The sequence below is a fragment of the Coregonus clupeaformis genome, chromosome 19, assembly GCF_020615455.1.
Source record: "Coregonus clupeaformis isolate EN_2021a chromosome 19, ASM2061545v1, whole genome shotgun sequence".
NCBI classification, from domain to species: Eukaryota; Metazoa; Chordata; class Actinopteri; order Salmoniformes; family Salmonidae; genus Coregonus; species Coregonus clupeaformis.
In genome coordinates, this window is record NC_059210.1 from 44,923,906 (window position 1) to 44,947,507 (window position 23,602).

At 45.4% G+C, this 23,602-nt stretch overlaps 1 protein-coding gene across 1 annotated transcript; it reads left to right on the forward strand.

Annotated features, from left to right (window-relative positions):
- Window positions 1-35: 35 nt before the first annotated feature.
- LOC121531972 (dnaJ homolog subfamily A member 2-like) lies at window positions 36-14,787 on the forward strand. Its single transcript, XM_041837592.2, has 9 exons — window positions 36-205; window positions 1,075-1,134; window positions 1,670-1,905; window positions 1,998-2,078; window positions 8,097-8,230; window positions 8,332-8,528; window positions 11,801-11,945; window positions 12,931-13,058; window positions 13,185-14,787. Exons 1-9 carry the CDS (start codon window positions 128-130, stop codon window positions 13,371-13,373), a joined length of 1,248 nt encoding a protein of 415 aa, XP_041693526.1. The 5' UTR covers window positions 36-127; the 3' UTR covers window positions 13,374-14,787.
- The last annotated feature ends 8,815 nt before the right edge of the window (window positions 14,788-23,602 follow it).

Consider the following 23,602-nt stretch of genomic DNA (forward strand, 5'->3'; position numbering starts at 1 on the left):
ACCCAAGTTGACGCATTTCTTATGACGTTTCCACCCGGCTTGTTTCTCTTCTCCTCTCCTCTCCTCTCGTTTCCTTTCCTCGGTAGAACGTATTTCTGTCTGTAGCCGACTAACGTTAGCTAGCATTATGGCCAACGTTGTGGATACCAAGCTATACGACATCCTCGGAGTTTCACCCTCCGCCTCAGAAAACGACCTAAAGAAGGTACGTGACTGGTGTTGTGTAAATAAATAATACACAATCCGTGCCTACAGAAAATGTGGCGAAAAATTATAAGACCGCAAAACAGGGTTGATGTGGCCTTGCCAACACTGTTCAGATGCTAAGCTAATTAGCTAGTTAACCTATCGCTAGTTAACGTTAGCTAGACAACTAGCTAATCGTGCAAGCTAGCCAGTGCATATTCTGTTGTAAATATCTAATGAAAAGTAATAGTCTTTCTCTGATTGAAAAGCGCGAGCTAAGGTAGCTAGCTGACTAGTTAGTTAACTAGCTGTTAGAAAGTTGGTTAGATGTATTTTATACATGAGAAACTAGGCATAGAAAAGTAGCCCAGGCAGCGGCCGATCGTTGCTAGGCAGTGCAGACTTCTACGCAACGTTAGCTGCAGTAGCTAGCTAACGTTAGCGTAATATACTGCGCTAGCTGACGTGAGTAAAACAAAGCTGGCAGAGTAAAACCATATAGAAGTACTAGGTATGTTATTTGTTAGTTAGCTAGTTATAGCCAGCTAGTACATAATGAGATCGTAATTTATCTAATTTGTCTGGTAATGTTAGCTAGCTAGCTGAATCTATTGTTAGCTAACGTTAGCTAATGTCTAAAGTTAGTTACACTCTGTCGTCATGTTTTTGACAGATACTACAGATTGCTATCTTACTAGGGATAGTCATGAAGAGGATGATGATGATGTTAGCCTGTTCGTTAGCTAACGTTAGAAGACTTTCAGATTCACCAAGTGTTGCTCTTGCCGCAGCAGCAGGGTAAAGCTACGCAGTTAGAAAATGTTGGCCCTACAACAGCCCACTCCCAGACAGTGACTGATGATGCACGTCTGTCTCTCTTGTGTTCAGGCATACCGCAAATTGGCCAAAGAGTTTCACCCTGATAAGAACCCAGATGCCGGGGACAAGGTAAGAGACAGGCAGTTACACAAACAACACATTCACAACATGACACAGCACACACACACAAAACGAATCACAGCAGCACATAACGCTCATCAAGCGACATCCCGACCACCAGCCATGGTAGGACCATCACAAAGGCCTATCTGTATTGAGCAGTAACAGAGACTGGTATCAATCGCCTTTGGTATTACTCAAATGGCCACCTCTCCAGAGTAAGAGTGCACCAGCTAGTCTGTTGAGGCACCCTCTCTCCTGGTCTCATCTGCTTCATCTGCAGCACTGCCCCAACCGGCATCTTCTTCTGCATCTCTATCAGCTGTCCTGTGTAACATCAGTGCAGATGGAGAGGAAACCATGTTAGACAATTGAGATGGGAGGAGAGGATCTGTGAGACAACTACATGTGATGATTGTTCATGTGGATTTAAAGTAAACAGTACGGAAAATGTCACCTGGGGTTGTAGAATGTCTGGGGGTAGTTATGACAGAGAATGGCAGGTCCCTCCCTAATGATTACCACCCCCCCCCTTCTCTCCCAGTTTAAGGAGATCAGTTTTGCGTATGAGGTGCTGACCAATCCTGAGAAGAAGGAGCTGTATGACCGTTATGGAGAGCAGGGGCTGCGGGAGGGAGGTGGTGGAGGGGCTGGCATGGATGACATCTTCTCCCACATCTTTGGAGGTGGGCTGTTTGGCTTCATGGGGGGGCAGGGACGCGGAGGAGGAGGACGCAACGGGGGGCGCAGGAGAGGAGAGGACATGGTGCACCCCCTCAAGTGAGTGACAGTTACTCTCCCTTCACATCTATGGTCCTCTATCCAGACATTGCTAGTTATGCCTTACCTAACCCTGCCTACCTGTCTAACAGAGTTTCACTGGAAGACCTCTACAATGGTAAAACAACTAAACTACAACTCAGCAAGAATGTCCTGTGTGCTTCCTGCAATGGGTGAGTCTACACACACACTTTAATGTAATTGACATGGAAATCAATGTTAGTTACACTTTTTGAAATACACTGAACAAAAATATAAACGCAACAATTTCAACGATTTTACTGAGTTACAGTTCATATAAGGAAATTAGTCAATGGAAATAAATGAATTAGGTCCTAATCTATGGATTTTACATGACTGGGAATACAGTATGTGAGCGGAGCGAAGAGCGGAGCATGCCCAATTAGACTGGAGCGCAGAGCGAGATTCCCAAATGCTGGAGTGTCGGCCTACTCGTCCGCTCCAATTTCGCTCCAATAGTGCTCACATCACGAGCTCTGGGCATGCCCGGCCCAGCATGCATTTGTAGTCTACTTGTGTACTGCTATAGCCCCTTGCTTTAGCTACTGTCGTGGAGTTCGCTAAATATTTTCATAAAGAAACGGATAAAACACACAGGTGCAAAATCAAGGTGACTTACAAAGATGAGGACCAAGAGAGGGAGTGCGGTGATGTAGTGTCCACAACTAAATAATCATTGTTGAATCTGAAAATACATGTATCGCTGCTGGCATGCTCTCCAGGCACCATCGCATGAGCCTGAAGCCACAGACTGGCCAAACTCTTGTTTCTAAAAATGAATTCAAAGGCACTAATAAGACATTTTTTGTTTAATTTGTATTTAATTCTAAGTAAGTCACAGCCTACCGTGCATTGGGAAAATATTCAGACGCCTTGACTTTTTCCACTTTGTTACGTTACAGCCTTATTCTAAAATTGATTAAATAGTTTTTCCCCCTCATCAATCTACACACTACCCCATAATGACAAAGCAAAAACAGGTTTTTAGAAATGTTGGCAAATGTATTAAAAAGGGAAATATCACATTTACATGAAGTATTCAGACCCTTTACTCAGTACTTTGTTGAAGCACCTTTGGCAGCGATTATAGCCTCAAGTCATCTTGGGTATGACGCTACAAGCTTGGCACACCTGTATTTGGGGAGTTTCTCCCATTCTTCTCTACAGATCCTCTCAAGCTCTGTCAGGTTGGATGGGGAGCGTCGCTGCACAGCTATTTTCAGGTCTCTGGCTGGGCCACTCAAGGACATTCAGAGACTTGTCCCGAAGCCACTCCTGCGTTGTCTTTGCTATGTGCTTAGGGTCGTTGTCCTGTTGGAAGGTGAACCTTCGCCCCAGTCTGAGGTCCTGAGCGCTCCGGAGCAGGTTTTCATCAAGAATCTGTGTACTTTGCTCCATTTCTTTCCCTCGATCCTGACTAGTCTCCCAGTTCCTTTCGCAGAAAAACATCCCCACAGCATAATGCTGCCACCACCATTCTTCACCGTAGGGATGGTGCCAGGTTTCCTCCAGATGTGACGCTTAGCATTCAGGCCAAAGAGTTCAATCTTGGTTTCATCAGACCAGAGACTCTTGTTTCTCATGGTCTGAGAGTCATTTTGGTGCCTTTTGGCAAACTCCAAGCGGGCTGTCGTGCCTTTTTACTAAGGAGTGGCTTCTGTCTGGCCACTCTACCATAAAGGCCTGATTGGTGGAGTGCTGCAGAGATGGTTGTCCTTCTGGAAGGTTCTCCCATCTCCACAGAGGAACTCTGGAGCTCTGTCAGAGTGACCATCGGGTTCTTGGTCACCTCCCTGACCAAGGCCCTTCTTCCATGATTGCTCAGTTTGGCCGGGCGGCCAACTCTAGGAAGAGTCTTAGTGGTTCCAAACTTCTTCCATTTAAGAATGATAGAGGCCACTGTGTACTTGGGGACCTTCAATGCTGCAGACATTTTTTGGTACCCTTCCCTAAATCTGTGCCTCGACATAATCCTGTCTCAGAGCTCTACGGACAATTCCTTCGACCTCAAGGCTTGGTTTTTGCTCTGACATGCACTGTCAACTGTGGGACCTTATATAGACAGGTGTGTGCCTTTTCAAATCATGTCCAATCAATTGAATTTACCCCATGTGGACTCCAATCAAGTTGTAGGATGATCAATGGAAACCGGATGCACCTGAGCTCAATTTCGAGTGTAATAGCAAAGCGTCTTGATACTTACGTGAATAAGGTATTTCTGTTTTTTTATTTTTAATAAATGTACAAAAATGTATAACTTTTTTTTGCTTTGTCATTATGGGGAATTGTGTGTAGATTGAGGAAAACAATTTAATCAATTTTAGAATAAGGCTGTGACGTAACAAATGTGGAAAAAGTCAAGGGGTCTGAATACTTTCCGAATGCACTGTATATGCACTATTTATAGACTAAAATTATTTTTATACAACGAAATGTTGTTTAGATGCTGAGGGCTTTATGTCCCTACCAGCCTATTGTGTTGCACTCGCTAATGCTTCACAATGCATTTATTTGTAGGTTATAGCCTTGAAATAATATAGTCTAAATAATTCATTTTTGTTCCTTCTTATGCTCCCTGTCTGGCTCCTGACCTATTTAGAGTGTTTTAAATGCTGTTTAATATGACATGTAGCCTATTTGTAATTATGAGCGCTTCTTGCTTTCACCTTTTCATGTTTATTAAAATACTTTTCATTAAAATCATATGGTTTGGTTTCAATAATTCAAAACCAAATGGTAGGTCCAGGTAGTCACAGAAATAGATGGGTGTTGGTTAAATTGTGATTTTAGTGAATGGAGCGAATTTGGAGCGGCAGTGTTTTTTTTTCTTTCTGTGAGCGCGGAGCGGTTTTTAGCGGAGTGGTTGGAAAGGACGTGGAGCGCCGTAGCGGTGCGGTGCTCCATGAGCGATGAGCGGGATTTCCAAGTGGGGGGGTAGGGGCGTATGAGCGTGGATCAGAAAACCAGTCAGTATCTGGTGTGACCAGATCAGGCTGTTGATTGTGGCCTGTGGAACGTTGTCCCACTCTTCAACGGCTGTGCGAAGTTAAGGGAACTGGAACACGTCATACATGTCGAACCAGAGCATCCCAATCATGCTCAATGGGTGTGTATGCAGGCCTTGGAAGAACTGGGACATTTTCAGCTTCCAGGAATTGTGTACAGATCCTTTCGACATGGGGCCGTGCATTATCATGCTGAAACATGAGGTGATAGCGGCGGGTGAATGGCACGACAATGGGCCTTAGGATCTCATCACGATATCTCTGTGCATTCAAATTGCCATCAATAAAATGCAATTGTGTTCGTTGTCCATAGCATATGCCTGCCCATACCATAACCCCACCGCCACCATGGGGCACTCTGTTCACAACACTGACATCAGCGAACCGCTCGCCCACACGACATCACTGTGTGCCACTTGCATGGTACAGTTGAAATCGGGATTAATCTGTGAAGAGCACACTTCTCCAGGATGCCAGTGGCAATCGAAGGTGAGCATTTGCCCATAGAAGTCGGTTACGATGCCGAACTGCAGTCAGGTCAAGACCCTGGTGAGGACGACGAGCATGCAGATGAGCTTCCCTGAGACGGTTTCTGACAATTTGTGCAGAAATTCATTGGTTGTTCAAACCCACAGTTTCATCAGTAGTCCGGTTGGCTGGTCTCAGACAATCCCGCAGGTGAAGAAGCCAGGATGTGGAGGTCCTGCGCTGACGTGGTTACACTTGGTCTGCGGTTGTGAGGCCGGTTGGACGTACTGCCAAATTCTCTAAAATGATGACGGAGGTGGCTTATGGTAGAGAAATTAACATTCAATTCTCTAGCAGCAGCTCTGGTGGACATTCCTGCAGTCAGCGTGCCAGTTGCATGCTCCCTCAACTTGAGACATCTGTGGCATTGTGTTGTGTGACAAAACTGGACACTTTAGTGGCCTTTTATTGTCCCCAGCACAAGGTGCACCTGTGATGATAATGCTGTTTAATCAGCTTCTTGATATGCCACACCTGTCAGGTTTTTATTAAATTTTTTATTTAACCTTTATTTAACCAGGTAAGCCAGTTGAGAACAAGTTCTCATTTACAACTGCGACCTGGCCAAGATAAAGCAAAGCAGTGCGATTTAAAAACAACAGAGTTACATATGGGATAAACAAAACGTACAGTCAAAAAGACCAATAGAAGATCTATATACAGTGTGTGCAAATGTAGTAAGTTATGGAGGTAAGGCAATAAAATAGGCCATAGTGCAAAATAATTACAATTTAGTATTAACACTGGAGTGATAGATGTGCAAATAGAGATACTGGGGTGCAAATTAGCAAAATAAATAACAATATGGGGATGAAGTAGTTGGGTGGGCTAATTACAGATGGGCTGTGTACAGGTGAAGTGATTTGTAAGCTGCTCTGACAACTGATGCTTAAAGTTAGTGAGGGAGATAAGTGTCTCCAGCTTCAGAGATTTTTGCAGTTCGTTCCAGTCATTGCCAACAGAACTGGAAGGAATGGCGGCCAAAGGAGGTGTTGGCTTTGGGGATGACCAGTGAGATATACCTGCTGAAGCGCATACTACGGGTGGGTGTTGCTATGGTGACCAATGAGCTAAGATAAGGCAGGGATTTGCCTAGCAGTGATTTATAGATGACCTGGAGCCAGTGGGTTTGGCGACGAATATGTAGTGAGGGCCAGCCAACGAGAGCGCACAGGTCACAATGATGGGTAGTATATGGGGCTTTGGTGACAAAACGGATGGCACTGTGATAGACTACATCCAATTTTCTGAGTAGAGTGTTGGAAGCTATTTTGTAAATGACATTGCCGAAGTCAAGGATCGGTAGGATAGTCAGTTTTACGAGGGCATGTTTGGCAGCATGAGTGAAGGAGGCTTTGTTGCGAAATAGGAAGCTGATTCTAGATTTAACTTTGGATTGGAGATGCTTAATGTGAGTCTGGAAGGAGAGTTTACGGTCTAACCAGACACCTAGGTATTTGTAGTTGTTCACATATTCTAAGTCAGACCCGCCGTGAGTAGTGATTCTAGTTGGGCGAGCGGGTGCAAGCAGCGTTCGATTGAAGAGCCTGCATTTAGTTTTACTAGCGTTTAAGAGCAGTTGGAGGCTACGGAAGGAGTGTTGTATGGCATTGAAGCTCGTTTGGAGGTTTGTTAACACAGTGTCCAATGAAGGGCCAGATGTATACAAAATGGTGTCGTCTGCATAGAGGTGGATCTGAGAGTCACCAGCAGCAAGAGCGACATCATTGATATACACAGAGAATAGAGTCGGTACGAGAATTGAACCCTGTGGCACCCCCATAGACTGCCAGAGGTCCAGACAACAGGCCCTCCGATTTGACACATTGAACTCTATCTGAGAAGTAGTTGGTGAACCAGGCGAGGCAGTCATTTGAGAAACCAAGGCTATTTAGTCTGCCAATAAGAATGCGGTGATTGACAGTCGAAAGCCTTGGCCAGGTCGATGAAGACGGCTGCACAGTACAGTTTTTTTATCGATCACGGTTATAATATCGCTTAGGACCTTGAGCGTGGCTGAGGTGCACCCATGACCAGCTCGGAAACCAGATTGCATAGCGGAGAAGGTACGGTGGGATTGGAAATGGTCGGTTTGTTAACTTGGCTTTCGAAAGGCAAGGCAGGGCAGGATGGCTGGATTATCTTGGCAAAGGAGAAATGCTCACTAACAGGGATGTAAAGAAATTTCCTCACAAAATTTGAGAGAAGTAAGGTTTTTGTGCGTATTGAACATTTCTGGGATCTTTTATTTCAGCTAATGAAACATGGGACCAACACTTTACATGTTGCGTTTATATTTTTATTCAGTATAAATATCATCTTTCATGGACAGAGCTATGGATGCAGGACTGACCATTCATGATATAAACATTTATAGTTTTAACAATGTTTTGAAGCTATATAACATTTGTTTACTTTGTTTATAAAACAAGGTTATATTTTGGGTTATGATAGGATATGACAGTTGAACTAAGCTCATGAGGCATTTATAAGTTCTATTCTTTAAGAATCAATGGGTACGTGTCATTAATTTATATGTCCAAAAATGAATATAGGCAGGATTGCTGATTGCCCGTTTAACATGTGATATATTGTTTAATGTGATACTTGTCTCTCCTCTCTCTGGTCCGTCTCCAGTGCGGGTGGTAAGGCGGGGGCGGTGCAGAAGTGTGTGGCATGCAGAGGGAGAGGCATGAGGATCATGATCAGACAGCTGGCTCCTGGCATGGTCCAACAGATGCAGTCAGTCTGCACAGACTGCAACGGAGAGGGTAGGACCACACACACACACGTAGTCTGCAATTATCAATACACTATACATATTTATTTTTTTAATTGCTAGGAAACTAATCTGTTTGTTGTGTTTGTGTAGGGGAGGTAATCAGTGAGAAGGACCGCTGTAAGAAGTGTGAGGGTCGTAAGGTGAACAAGGAGACCAAGCTGTTGGAGGTCCATGTTGATAAAGGCATGAGGCATGGCCAGAAGATCAGCTTCACTGGAGAGGCTGACCAAGCCCCAGGCACTGAGCCTGGAGACATCCTACTGGTCCTACAGGAGAAGGAGCACGAGGTAAAACACACACACATACACACTGTAGCAGAGAGTACTTGAAGACTTAAAAGAACTGCTTAGGAAACCACTGAGTGAAGTGTTAAGAAATTCAAAATAGAATTTTGTTGGTTGCGAACACACATTTTGCCGATATTGCAGTTTCAGCTAAATGCTTATGTTTCTAGCTCTAACAATGCAGTATACCTAACAATACACACAAATCCCCAAAATAAAGAAATATCAGAACAAGCAATGTCAGTCAGAAAAAAATATATATACAGTACCAGTCAAAAGTTTAGACACACCTACTCATTCAAGGGTTTTTCTTGATTTTTACTATTTTCTACATTGTAGAATAATAGTGAAGACATCAAAACTATGAAATAACACATATGGAATCATGTAGTAACCAAAAAAGTGTTAAACAAATCTAAATATATTGCCTTGATGACAGCTTTTCAAACTCTTGGCATTCTCTCAACCAGCTTCACCTGGAATGCTTTTCTAACAGTCTTGAAGGAGTTCCCACATATGCTGAGCACTTGTTGGCTGCTTTTCCTTCACTCTGCCGTTCGACTCATCCCAAACCATCTCAATTGGGTTGAGGTCGGGGGATTGTGGAGGCCAGGTCATCTGATGCAGCACTCCATCACTCTCCTTCTTGGTAAAATAGCCCTTACACAGCCTGGAGGTGTGTTGGGTCATTGTCCTGTTAAAAAACAAATGATAGTCCGACGAAGCCCAAACCAGATGGGATGGCGTATCGCTGCAGAATGCTGTGGTAGCCATGCTGGTTAAGTGTGCCTTGAATTCTAAATAGATCACAGACAGTGTCACCAGCAAAGTACCCCACACCATAACACCTCCTCCTTAATGCTTTACGGTCGGAACTACACATGCAGAGATCATCCGTTCACCCACACTGCGTCTCACAAAGACACGGCGGTTGGAGGCAAAAATCTCCAATTTGGACTCCAGACCAAAGGACAAATTTCCACCGGTCTAATGTCCATTGCTTGTGTTTCTTGGCCCAAGCAGGTCTCTTCTTATTATTGGTGTCCTTTAGTAGTGGTTTCTTTGCAGCAATTCGCCCATGAAGGCCTGATTCACACAGTCCCCTCTGAATAGTTGATGTTGAGATGTGTCTGTGACTTGAACTTTGTCATTATGGGGTATTGTGTGTAGATTGAGGAGGGAAAAAAACGATTTAATCAATTTTAGAATAAGGCTGTAACCTAACAAAATGTGGAAAAAGTCAAGGGGTCTGAATATTTTCCGAAGGCAAGTATGTGGACACCTGCTCGTCAAACATCTCATTCCAAAATCATGGGCATTAATATGGAGTTGGTCCCCCCTTTGCTGCTTTAACAGCCTCCACTCTTCTGGTAAGGCTTTCAACTAGTAGTTGGAACATTGCTGCGGGGACTTGCTTCCATTCAGCCACAACAGCACTCGTGAGGCCGGGCACTGATGTTGGGCGATTATGCCTGGCTCGCAGTTGGCATTCCAATTCATCCTAAAGGTGTTCGATGGGGTTGAGGTCAGGGCTCTTTGCAGGCAAGTCAAGTTCTTACACACCGATCTCAACAAACCATTTCTGTATGGACCTCGCTTTGTGCACGGGGGCATTGCCATGCTGAAACAGGAAAGGGCCGTCCACAAACTGTTGCCACAAAGTTGGAAGCACAGAATTGTCTAGAATGTCATTGTATGCTGTAGCGTTAAGATTTCCCTTCACTGGAACTAAGGGGCCTAGCCCGAACCATGTAAAACAGCCCCAGACCATTATTCCTCCTACACCAAACTTTACAGTTGGCACATTGCATTCGGGCAGGTAGCGTTCTCCTGGTATCCGCCAAACCCAGATTCGTCCGTCGGACTGCCAGATGGTGAAGCGTGATTCATCACTCCAGAGAACGTGTTTCCACTGCTCCTGAGTCCAATGGCGGTGAGCTTTACACCACTCTAGCCGGAGCTTGTCATTGGTGATCTGACTTGTTGGAAAAGTGGCATCCTATGACGGTGCCACGTTGAATGTCTCTGAGCTCTTCAGTAAGACCATTCTACTGCCAATGTTTGTCTAAGGAGATTGCATGGCTGCATGCTCGATTTTATACACCTGTCATCAACGGGTGTGGCTGAAATAGCCAAATCCACCATTTTGAAGCGGTGTCCACTTACTTTTGGCCGTGTAGTGTGTGTGTTTTTACTGTGTGTGTGTGTGTGTGTGTGTGTGTATATATACTGAACAAAAATAAAAACGCAACATGTAAAGTGTTGGTTTCATGAGCTGAAATAAAAGATTCCAGAAATTTTCCAAACGCGCATAAAGCTTATTGCTCACAAATTTGGTGCACAAATTTGTTACATCCCTGTTAGTGAGCATTTCTCCTTTGCCAAGATAATCCATCCACCTGACAGGTGTGGCATATCAAGAAGCTGATAAATTTATTGCTGGGGACAATAAAAGGCCACTCTAAAATGTACAGTTTTGTCACCCAACACAATGCCACAGATGTCTCAAGTTTTGAGGGAGTGTGCAATTGGCATGCTTACTGCAGGAAAGTCCACCAGACCTGTTGCCAGAGAATTTAATGTTTTTCTCTACAATAAGCCGCCTCCAACGTCATTTTAGAGAATTTGGCAGTACTTCCAACCTGCCTCACAACCGCAGACCACGTGTAACCACGCCAGCCCAGGAACTCCACATCAGTTTTCTTCACCTGTGGGATCGTCTGAGTCCAGCCACCCCGACAGCCGATGAAACTAAGGAGTAATTCTGTCTGTAATAGAGCCCAGGCATACCCATGGCTGCGCCCCTGCCCAGTCATGTGACATCCATAGATTAGGAACTAATTTATTTATTTCAATTGACTGATTTCCTTATATGAACTGTAACTCAGTAAAATCGTTGAAATTGTTGCATGTTGCGTTAATGTTTTTGTTCAGTGTGTGTATATAATGGTGTGTACAGCAGTGGTTGTATAGGATGAGCCTTAACTATAATACAGTACCGGTATATGCATATGAAGTGGGTAAAACATTACATACTTACATTTACAGTATGTAAACATTTATTAAAGTGACCAGTGTTCAATGACTATGTACATAGAGTCTGGGTGGTAGCCGGTAACAGTAACAGTGACTAAATGTCTTAGCTTCCTTCCTGAAGGTGGTTCTCAATTCACATCTCCTGAGTTTGAGACATTCCTGAAACACTTTCGCCCACTTGTCACCCAGAGAGGTTGGGTCAAAGTGCTGAGAAAATGTTAATTGAGTGTGTTCTGCAGGAGTTCCGTCGTGATGGCCATGACCTCCACATGACGCAGCGTATCGGCCTGGTGGAAGCTCTGTGTGGCTTTCAGTTGGCGGTCACACACCTCGACGGACGCCAGCTAGCCGTCAAATATCCCCCTGGCAAGGTCATAGACCCAGGTAAACACACACCACAACACACACACACCACCTCAAGTTTAAAGGGGGGCTGAACTTCCTGATTTGGCCTAGTTTTTCGGCTTGGTCATTAAGAAATGCAGCTGCCATGACTGAAGCCAAACAAGAGTTGTTTTGGGGGGGGGGGTTTAATGTGTGTGTGTGTGTGTTCGGATGTGGCAAGCGTTTGTACATTCACTATGCCAAAACAGTACACAGTTATTCACTCACGCTTGTAGATAACTTGAAACAGTCTAACCATGTGTCTTGAAGTCGCCTAGGCTAGCTAGTGCTAGCCAACTTCTTTCGCCAATTAGCTTCAGCCGGCTGGTGTGCGACAGTGGCGAAGTTGGTTTGATATTGTATAGCCTAACTCTGGGGCTAGTTAGGGACCGTCAATAAATAGCTAAATGTAAATTAAACAATATTGTCATGTTGCACATCGTTTCGTTATCTCATTAAATGCGTTCAATATTTGTATATTAATATTTCTACAATTAATAGATGGTTTGAGGTTTTTAAGTCATTGAAATTTGGAGCTATTGACATTTTAAAATATTGTCCCATGTACATTGTGTAATTGACTTATGGTCCCTAACTAGCCCCATAGGCATATCAAATCCAAATTGACCATGGGCATTACGATCGGGTCGCATGCAGCTGCGCTCCAAATTGATGATTACTTGTGTGCTGCCAGCTGTGGTAGGATTGAAATAAACCCAACCAAAGGAACACGTACGGTACCCTTCATTCCATGACATACAATTTTTTTGAGAATGACTTTATGATCCAAATGATCCAATTTACACTTTGTAGTACATTTTGACATGATAATACATGTTTCTGACTAATATCGATGCCAAATAGGACGTTTTCAAAACGAGAAGTTTCTTTTTAGGGGCAGTCGCTCTTTAACTTGATCTATTTGGTTCGCCCTGTATCATTACATTGATGATTGTTTGTGTGTGTGTGTGTGTGTGTGTGTCAGGTTGTATCCGAGTGGTGAAGGGAGAGGGGATGCCTCAGTACAGGAACCCCTTTGAGAAGGGAGATCTGTTCATCAAGTTTGATGTCCAGTTCCCTGACAACAACTGGATCAGCCCTGAGAAACTCACCGTGAGTACCTCCAGAGAACCAAATAGCCCGTCTAAGGTGTCTAACCACTGACGTGCATCACACATTGTCTTAACCTTTACTTTGTGTGTGTAATATACAGAATGTGTGTTTTACCTGTGTGTGTAGGAGTTGGAGGACCTGCTGCCTGCGCGTGCGGAGGGACCAGTCATCTCGTCGGAGGCAGAGGAGGTTGACCTCCAGGACTGTGAGGTCAGAGGTCAGGGGTCAGCGGGGGCCAGGAGGGAGGCCTACAACGACAGCTCTGATGAGGAGGGGGGGCCGCACGGCCCAGGGGTACAGTGTGCCCACCAGTAGACTGAATAAACACACACACCCCGACAACCCTCTCTCTCCAGTCTGTGTGCCCATCTGTTGTGAGGGAAGGGCACCTCCCTACTGCACCCTGCCCCTCCCCCAGGTCCCATCAGGACCCTCCATCCTCTTCATTCCGCCATCAGAGTGTGTGGGTGTGGTCAGCAGGCTGTGCTGGATGTGTGGTGGCCATTTGACATCCTAGGATTTTAGGCCCTACAGCTGTCTTTGGAAACGTTGTCATTTGGGAACCTTGTGTATAAAATGAATATATTGTCTGGTAAAATTAATTCATTTATCTAACAGGATCAGTGTCGTAGTCTAGTCTTAGTCACATCAGCGCATGCTGAAAGACATTTAACCACAGGCCTACCATAGCCCCTGGCCTACACGGCAGCCTGCTGAGCCACACAGGAAGCGAGTGCATCACTTCCTGTAAGCTCAAATTCCTCTCATCATGAGTTACCTGGGGACTTACTGGTTCAGATTTGTTTCCACCAATCACATAGCTTGAATCTTTAGGATTATTTACCTTTCAGTCAGAAAACAACATGTTTCTCTTCTGCGTGAGGATTGTGTGCTTTTGCGCATGCGTGCGTGTGACCACAGATCTTTTGTCTGAGTAGCATACTCTATTCCTCTTTCTAAACTCAGGCAAGGCTCTGTGTGTAGAATGTTCTGGCTTCTCTACTCATAGCGGTATGTATTCTGTGTGTAGCGGCAGTGTGAGTGAAGACCTCATGTTTACGCTCAATTAAAGATAAAAACACCTGAATTGGTTAAGAACTTCTCCCACCTTGACCATGTCACCTTTAACCCTCGACCCCTAACCTCTGTATTATACACAACTCTCCATGCCAGTAGAACTGTCACATGCCATCTCAACTTCCATTCCCTTAGCTCTGTAAATACCAGCCACAACCCCATCCCCTGTGCACGGTCGCATCTCAATACTTTTCAGCTGCCTCCTCCCCTCCTATCCAAATTCCTGTCCTTCATCTGCACTGATGGGACAAGACAGCAGGGTCATGTTCAGTTGGCACAAATTAGATTTTTTTTTTTAACAACTTGAACTTGTCCAATAAAAAAACACTTTCATTTCCAGTTTCAAAACATGTTGCTACAGTCTGCCCTATTGAACATGGTCCAGGTGAAAGCATTATGGCATTACTAGGCCACATGGATTTTCTTTCTCCTGTCCAGTTCTGAGATCAGTGCAGATGGAGAGGATAGGAGGCTACTTTAGACTGTAGAGATGTAGTCATGTGACTGTCACTGTATATATGATATAGGCCACTGGAGGGACATACTACAGACCAACAGACGGGGGCTTTATTAAGTAAGTGATATTATTGTTGATGATGTTCATGTTTGTCAGGATGACAATTTAACTGTATAATAAACTCTGTCACCATCAGCTCTCTGCCTCTATTCATCCACTTACCAGCAGGCTACAGTATTTAAGCTGATGACGGTTTAATAAAAAAAAGTATAGCTCTTTGAGGTCCACTGTATTTAATTGAGGAAAGCTGAATCTTATGCATGCACTAAAATAATTACTGAACTGCAGCCAGTATGGCTAGTGAACGGGGTGGGTAGTAGTATAGCGATTGACAGATTGAGGAGGAACAGCTGGAGCGGGACTTACCGATCAGATTTCTAGTGACATAGATGTGTAGTAATGGCATCGCTAGATGGGTAGTGATTGTATAATTAGTTAGCGTTGGTGGCTAGCCTGAGTGAGTCAAGGGTGTCGTCTGTCTCTGCACTGTGGAGTTCCACTGGACCCAGCAGCTCCTTAAAGCCTGCTGTATTCCTGGGAGGAGGGAGAATAAAGAATGAGTAAGAGGTGGAAATTGACACCAGTCTTGTTACCTGTATCTCTTACATATTACTTGTGTGTGTTATCTGTCTCGTTTGTACTGCATGACATAAGAGCGCTCCAGTCTTTGTCTGACCACCATCTTCTGCTGGCGCTTATCCTCCTGAGAGACACACACAGCCCAGAATCATACACCACCCTCCAATGCCTGACAAAAGGGTATATTACATGTGGTAGGTTGTGCGTGTGTGTTACCTGGGGCAGGTTGTGCGTGAGGTGTCTGCGTCTGTCAGTCTGTCTGAGGCCCATCAGGTCCTTCTGGGACTTCCTGTTCTGGATGATTGACAGCCGCTCCTGGACCTGACACAGGAAGTATCTCTCTTTATAACTAAGCTGCTTTCTTTTTTCCCCTTGTGTTGTGGCTCTCTTCCTAAAACCCACTCTCAGGACATGTCCCTCTCCCTCTTTCTCTCTCCCACTCTCAGTAGTTGTCTCTCTCGGTGTATTCTATCCCTTCTCTGTCTCTCGATCACCCCCTCCCCTGTCTCACTCTCAGTAATAAAGATAAGTGTTTATTAATACGCATGTGTGAATTGAACATGTTTTTTGTTTAGCATATCCCAACTCCCCCTGAGACACCCTCAGAGAGTGGGGTCACAGCCAGGGTCACCATAATCAACGGCGATCCTGGAGCAATTACGGTTAAGTGCCTTGCTGAAGGGCACAGATTTTTCACCTTGTCGGAATGGGGTTTCGAACTAGTGACCTTTCGGTTACTGGCCCATACTCTAACAGCTAGGCTACCGGCCTCCCCAGTAGTTGTCTCTGTCTTTCTTTTGTTTCTGCTCAGTCTTCCTCTGCAGGTCCACCAGGCTACACATCATCCTCTCCATCGCAGAGAATGGCTCCAATGTCCTCTCTCCATCACACTCCACATCGTTCTGTCTCCCTCTAGAGTAGTGTGTGGAGTTTTGTGGGTCTTCTGGTCTGATCTAGGGGGAGCAGGTCCACTCATGGCCCAGGGCTCTGTCTCTGTCACTTCCTCCCTCTCCCCTCCCACAGACCCCAGGTAAGCGCTCTCATTGGCTCCCACAGAGCCCAGGTAAGCACTCTCATTGACACCCACAGCAGTGAAGTCATCAGTGTGTTCCTCATTGAAAGGAGGACTGCCCTGGCCCCTCTCAGCCTCAACCTCCTGCTGGGCTATGTTCCATGTCAGAGGCTCCTCAGTGTGTGTGTACTCTTGGGGTAGTGTGTGTGTGACAGAGGTGTGTCTGGCCAGATCAGTTTCTGTATTTTATGACTGCTCCATTACTAGCTCCTTCTACAACACACAGAGTTATCACACAGTTACAGTATTATCAGACAAAACCTTAGATAGCCAGACAGAATCCGAGAGCCAGACGGAATCTTAGAGAGCCAGACATAGACCACCTGGCCAGTAGTGGGGTGCTGGTCTGTAGGCGGTGAGAGCTGTTCAACCTGAGTTGGACTGGAACAGAGACGAGTCCAAAACCTCCACCTTGTCTCTGGCTGTGTCCTCACACTGTGTCGTTGTAGTGTGTGTATCCTGGAGTGTTGTGTGTCACAGTGACCACCCTCGTCCTGCACACTGACTTCCTGTTCCTCTGCTGCAGTAGACATGACCTACAGAACCACAACACACACACAAAGAATACAGAGTTCAGATCTGTGTGATTTAGTGTTTCTGATCCTAGATCTGTGTGTGAGGTAATTTAGGGTATCTTACTGTGGTTCCTGTAAGCTGCTCTGTGTCTCCCTCTGGTTGTTTGCTCCAGGCCAGAGTGATGAGAGAACCCTGCATTTTGAGTGTGTGTGTGTCTGTGTTTTACCTGTGCAGAGGTCCTCAATGTGTTGTTGTTCTTGTTCACCTCTGGTCAGGTCTGGGGACGGGGCAGCTGAGGAGATGTTCTGGACTGGGATTGGCTCGGAGGGCCCCAGGCACGGGTTAACGGACAGGAGTGTGTTGGGGTCAGAGGTCATGCAGTGATTAGAGGTGAGCAGGCAGGAGAGACGAGGCACTGAGTTCAGACTTATATTCCTCTTCCAGGGCCAGCAGGCCAGTGTAGCCACAATGGAACCTTGCTTTGATTTTAAAGCTGTATTGTGACTGACCGTGTCCAGTAGAGCCGACAGCACCACAGAGACCAGGGCCTCCTGGAGATCCATCAGCTCAACCAGCAGGACCAGAGCACAGCCTCTCCACTGGGGCTGGAGGGAGGACTGGGGTTGGGACCAGGGTTGGGACTGGGGCTGGGCAGAGCCCTGTGCTGACAAGGTTTGGGGCTGAAGACAGGATTGGAGCTGGGCCTGTGTTAGGGCCTGAGTCAGCAGGACAGTGTGTGTGTGTGTGTGTGTGTGTGTCTCAGCCTCCTCACACAGAGCTCCCTCCCTGTGCTGGACCCACTCTGGTAACACAAAACCTCACAGATTACAGTCACAATACTGTGCATCACTGATTATCATGGAGCTGATCGTGGACTACAGGAGAAAGAGGGGAGAGCACGCCCCCATCCACATTGAAGGGGCGGTAGTGGAGCAGGTCGAGCGCTTCAAGTTCCTTTGCGTCCCTATCACTAAGGACTTAACATGGTCCACACACGCCCGCACAGTTGTGTAGAGGGCACAATAGGAGTAATTTGGCATGGGCCCTCGGATCCTCAAAAGGTTCTACCACTGCACCATTGAGAGCATTTTGACTGGCTGCATTACCGCTTGGTATGGCAAATGCACCGCCCTCGACCGCAAAGCGCTACAGAGGGTGGTGCAGACAGCCCAGTACATCACTGGGGCCGAGCTCCCTGCCATCTAGGACCTCTATATCAGGCGGTGTCAGAGGAAGGCCCAAAAAATTGCCCAAAACTCCATCCACCCAAGCCATAGACTGTTCACTCTGCTACCATCCGGCAGACGGTATCGGAGCATCGGCTCTCGGACCAACAGGCTCCGCGACAGCTTCTACCCCCAAGCCATAAGACTACTAAATCGCCACAAATATTTAATTAAATGGTTACCCGGACTAGCTGCACAGACCATATCTTGTTGCACTGACTCTACACACACTCACAAGAAAATATATAGACACTATATAAACACTCACACACACACACAACACTGACACTCTCACACAAAACCCACACACATTCAAATACACTACATACGCACACACACAACACACACACACATTCCGACACAACACAAACACACATACATACACCCACACATACACGCACACACACTTTTACACTCATCAAATGCTGCTGCTACTATTTTGTTACGTTACAGCCTTATTCTAAAATGGATTAAATTGTTTTTTTCCCCCCTCGTCAATCTACACACAATACCCCATAAGGACAAAGCAAAAACTGGTTTTTAGAAATGTTTGTGAATTGATTTAAAATAAAAAACGGAAATATCATATTTACATAAGTATTCAGACCCTTTACTCAGTACTTTGTTGAAGCACCTTTAGCAGCGATTACAGCCTCAAGTCTTCTTGGGTATGACGCTATAAGCTTGGCACACCTGTATTTGGGGAGTTCCTCCCATTCTTCTCTGCAGATCATCTCAAGCTCTGTCAGGTTGGATGGGGAGTGTTGCTGCACAGCTATTTTCAGGTGTCTCCAGAGATGTTCGATCGGGTTCAAGTCCGGACTCTTGCTGGGCCACTCAAGGACATACAGAGACTTGTCCTGAAGCCACTCCGGCGTTGTCTTGGCTGTGTGCTTATGGTCGTGGTCCTGTTGGAATGTGAACCTTCACCCCAGTCTGAGGGCCTATGCGCTCTGGAGCAGGTTTTCATCAAGGATCTCTCTGTACTTTGCTCCATTCATATTTGCCTCGATACTGACTAGTCTCCCAGTCTCTGCCGCTGAAAAACATCCCCACAGCATGATGCTGCCACCATGTTTCACCGTAGGGATGGTGCCAGGTTTCCTCCCGACATGACGCTTGGCATTCAGGCCCCAGAGTTCAATCTTGGTTTCATCAAACCAGAGAATCTTGTTTCTCATGGTCTGAGAGTCCTTTAGGTGCCTTTTGGCAAACTCCAAGCGGGCTGTTATGTGCCTTTTATGTGCCTTCCGTGGCTTCCGTCTGGCCACTACCATAAAGGCCTGATTGGTGGAGTGCTGCAGAGATGGTTGTCCTTCTGGAAGGTTCTCCCATCTCCACAGAAGAACTCTGTAGCTGTCAGTGACCATCGGGTTCTTGGTCACCTCCCTGACCAAGGCCCTTCTCCCCCGATTGCTCAGTTTGGCCGGGTGGCCAGCTCTTGGAAGAGTCTTGCTGGTTCCAAACTTCTTCCATTTAAGAATGGAGGCCACTGTGTTGTTGGGGACCTTCAATGCTGCAGACATTTTTTTGTACCCTTCCCCAGATCTGTGCCTCGACACAATCTTGTCTCGGAGCTCTACGGACTTCAACCTCATGGCTTGGTTTTTGATCTGACATGCACTGTCAACTGTGGGACCTTATATAGACAGGTGTGTGCCTTTCCAATTCATGTCCAATCACAGGTGGACTCCAATCAAGTTGTAGAAACATCTCAAGGATGATCAATGGAAACAGGATGCACCTGAGCTGAATTTTGAGTCTCATAGCAAAGGGTCTGAATACTTATGTATTTTTAATTTAATTTGCACAAATTAAAAAACGTGTTTTCACTTTGTCATTATGGGGTATTGTGTGTAGATTGATGAGAAAAAATATATATTTAATCAATTTTAGAATAAGGCTACAACGTAACAAAATGTGGAAAAAGGGAAGGGGTCTGAATACTTTCCGAATGCGCACAGTACATACACAAAAGAACATCTCATTCCAAAATCATGGGCATTAATATGGAGTTGGACCCCCTTTTGCTGCTATAACAGCCTCCACTCTTCTGGGAAGGCTGTCAACTAGATGTTTGAATATTGCTGCGGGGACTTGGTTCTATACAGCCACAAGAGCATTAGTGAGGTCAGGCACTGATATTGGGCGATTAGGCCTGGCTTGCAGTCAGCGTTCCAATTCATCCCAAAAATGTTAGATGGGGTTGATGTCAGGGCTCTGTGCAGGCCAGTCAAGTTCTTCCACACCTATCTCAACAAATCATTTCTGTATTTCTTGTCCATGGGGGCATTGTCATGCTGAAACAGGAAACTGTTGCCACAAAGTTGGAAGCACAGAATCGTTTAGAATGTCATTGTATGGTGTATCATTAAGATTTCCCTTCACTGGAACTAAGGGGCCTAGCCCGAACCATGTAAAACAGCCCCAGACCATTATTCCTCCTCCACCAAACTTTACAGTTGGCACTATGCATTCGGGCAGGTAGCGTTCACCTGGCATCCGCCAAACCCAGATTCATCCGTCGGGCTGCCAGATAGTGATTCATCACTCCAGAGAACGCGTTTCCACTGCTCCAGAGTCCAATGGCTGCGAGCTTAACACCACTCCAGCCAATCCTCCTGCATCTAGAGCAGGGCCTGATTTCTACTGCAGGAGCCGCTAATACTGGACCTGGAAACAAGGCAGATGTATGAAATCCTTGACACAGTAAAGTCAGAGACTTATTCCCATTGTGGTTGCCATGAAGGCCTCACCATGTCTCCCAGTCCTGTCTGGCTGCCAGCAGTGCACCATGGGACAGTTTATCCCTCTGAGCTCTGATGGTGGCCAGGCTGGCGTACAGACCCATCAGCCGCAGGGTCTCCCTGTCCAGCCTGCAGGGGCAGAGGGACACATTCTCACAGTCAAGGTTGTGATTGGCTTATTGCAGGACCTGGAAAATGTGTTTGCCTCTCGGTCAGGGCAGTTATTGTGGATTTGAGGTATGCGTGTGTGTGTTTCTGTGTGTGTACCTCCTTGGCCAGGGCTGTGAGTGTATTTGTCTCGTGTATTCCAGTGAGGAGGGTGATGGCCGACCAAGACTGCTCACTGGGTTTCACCCAATCAGGACAGCCCTTCAGAGACACGCCCTTACTGCGCCTGTTAATCATGTCATCACATGATCAGAGAGGTAGCCTTCTGCTGCACACACAGCTGCTTATCCTTAGGTTTCCCACTCAATTAAATTACTCCTCTATATCAACTCATTTTGTTATGCACAGCCTAAAACCATCTAAGTGTGTGTGTTACCTGTATATCCTGAAGGCTCCAGATAGGTTAGACTGACTCAGCATGTCACCTGACTCCTGAATCTCCTCCCATAGCAAACCTAGCTCAGTCCTCCCTCTCCTCAAGCTCGCACAGCAACAGCGTCTCCCAGGCAACCAGCCCTGAAATATCAGAAACATGGGATGTACTGCGTATACACATACTGTGTTTGTGTGTGTGTGTTTGTCTCACTGTGGTGTTCCTGCAGCATCTCTGTGTGGTATGGCGTTTGCAACGCCAGGGTTGTGGGTTCGATTCCAGTATGAAAAAAAAAACTCACTAACTGTAAGTCGCTCTGGATAAGAGCGTCTGCTAAATGACTAAAATGTAAATGTAAATGTAGAGTGTGTGTGACGGCGTCATACTTTACTCCCACCAGTAGGAGGAGCTCTGACAGAGACACACACCCCAACGCCTGACCTCTCACCCCTGACCTCTGACCACCGCTCAGAGACTGCAGGGCTCCGCACACACCCTCCTGCACCAGCCTTGGGACAGGGACAGACACACACCCAGTTTGATTATGGGTGAAAGAGAGAAACAGAGATAGAGGAAGGGAAAGAGAGAGGGAGGGAGACAGAGAGAGAGACAGTCTTACAGACAAACAAACAGCTTACCTGGCCCAGCGCTGTCTAGCTGCTCTCCTTGGTCTCCACTCACACACACCTCTGTCTCTATCTCTTTTCTCTCCTCTCTCTCTTCTTTCTCTGTGGGTATGTTCTGTGCGTCACTGTCGTACTGAGCATGACCGGCGGTGTGGTACAGGGCTTGCTTGAGGTGTACGATGTGTGTGTGTCTTGTGTCTGTGTGGTACAGGTCTCTGGGTTTTCCTGTGTTCAGCAACTGTCGGTCCCAGTAGATCTGTAGAATCAAGGTTCAGAAACACACCCCAGTCAAGGTTGTTTTACGCTCAAACTTTGTGTTTGAAATATATGCTTTTGAAAACATGGCGGAGGTTTGAACTGAGAACCTGAATAAAACTTTGAGTTACAAGTTGTAATGTTTTTAAAGCATTGTGTTACAGTAGTCAGACAAATGTGACAATATCTCTTAAGATACAACTAGTCTCCTGACTTGAAGCAAAGTCTCAAATGTAGCAAGATAGCAGCAACATGCTAAGCTAATCAGAGCAAGCTAGCTAGCTAAGCATTTATTAACCTCTTAGCTACTCATGGTGAGTTAATAAACAGAGCTAGCTAGATAGGTGTCAAATATACAATTGAGTCAGCTTACATTTACTTTATTGAAATGTTAAGTTCAATAAGCTATATGAACTTAAGAAAACGTGATGGACAGTTATGCTGCCCTGGGGCAGCAACGAAAAATGCTAAGCTAAACAGAGCTTGTTGGCTAGCAGATAGCTAGCTATCTCTTACTAATGTTGAATTATAAAATAGAAATAGCTAGCAAGTTAGGTCTCATATGTCAGTAGGTTAGTTAATATTTGTTTTATCAAATTTATCAAGTTTAGTTGAATAAGCGATATAAACTTAAAAATTAGAACAGACTGTCTATGCTGTCCTGGGGGCATAAATATTTGGGTCAGGATCACTTGAGGCCATTAGGGCAGACTTCAAGCACAAAAGGTAATTTAAAAAAAGTATTTACAGCCCTCAGGGAAGCCATTGGAATGCACTGTTTAAATGCTTCCCCAGGGGCAGTAATGTTAATTTGGGTTAAGGTCACTTAGGTGCCCTAAGGGCAGACTTCAAGCACAAAAGGTAATACAAAAAAAGTATTTACTGCCCTAGGGGCAACCATGGACTTATCTAAATTATATTCTACGGTTATCTTCACCCAAACTAACATTACTGCCCCTGGAGCAGCACTTAAACAGTGCATTCCAATTTCTAGTTTAAGCTTAACCTTACCAATTATTTTTGCTTCTTATCATTTTCTTATTTACTGCCATATTTGAGACCTAGCTAGCTAGCTCTATTTTATGATTAAGCATTAGTAAGAGGTAGCGTTCTGCTTAGCCAGCTAGTTCATTTTATTTGACGTTTCTGCCCCCAGGGAAGCATAACAGTCCATTCTCAATTTTTTTTTTTCATATAGCTTATTCAACTTAACATTTCAATAAAGAAAATGTTAGCTGACTTACTTGTACTATATATTTGACACCTACTAGCTAGCTAGCTCTCTTTATTAATACAACATGAGTAGCAATAAGGTTGCTAAATGCTTAGTTAGCTAGCATGCTCTGATTAGCTTAGCATGTTGCTGCTAGCTTGCTACATTTTACTCT

Excerpts from the sequence above, each read along its gene's own strand:
- LOC121531972 (XM_041837592.2), top strand. The coding sequence starts at position 128 with ATGGCCAACGTTGTGGATACCAAGCTATACGACATCCTCGGAGTTTCA. Across the intron at positions 1,906-1,997 it reads GACATGGTGCACCCCCTCAA|AGTTTCACTGGAAGACCTCT; the intron begins GTGAGTGACAGT and ends CCTGTCTAACAG. Across the intron at positions 2,079-8,096 it reads CTGTGTGCTTCCTGCAATGG|TGCGGGTGGTAAGGCGGGGG; the intron begins GTGAGTCTACAC and ends GTCCGTCTCCAG.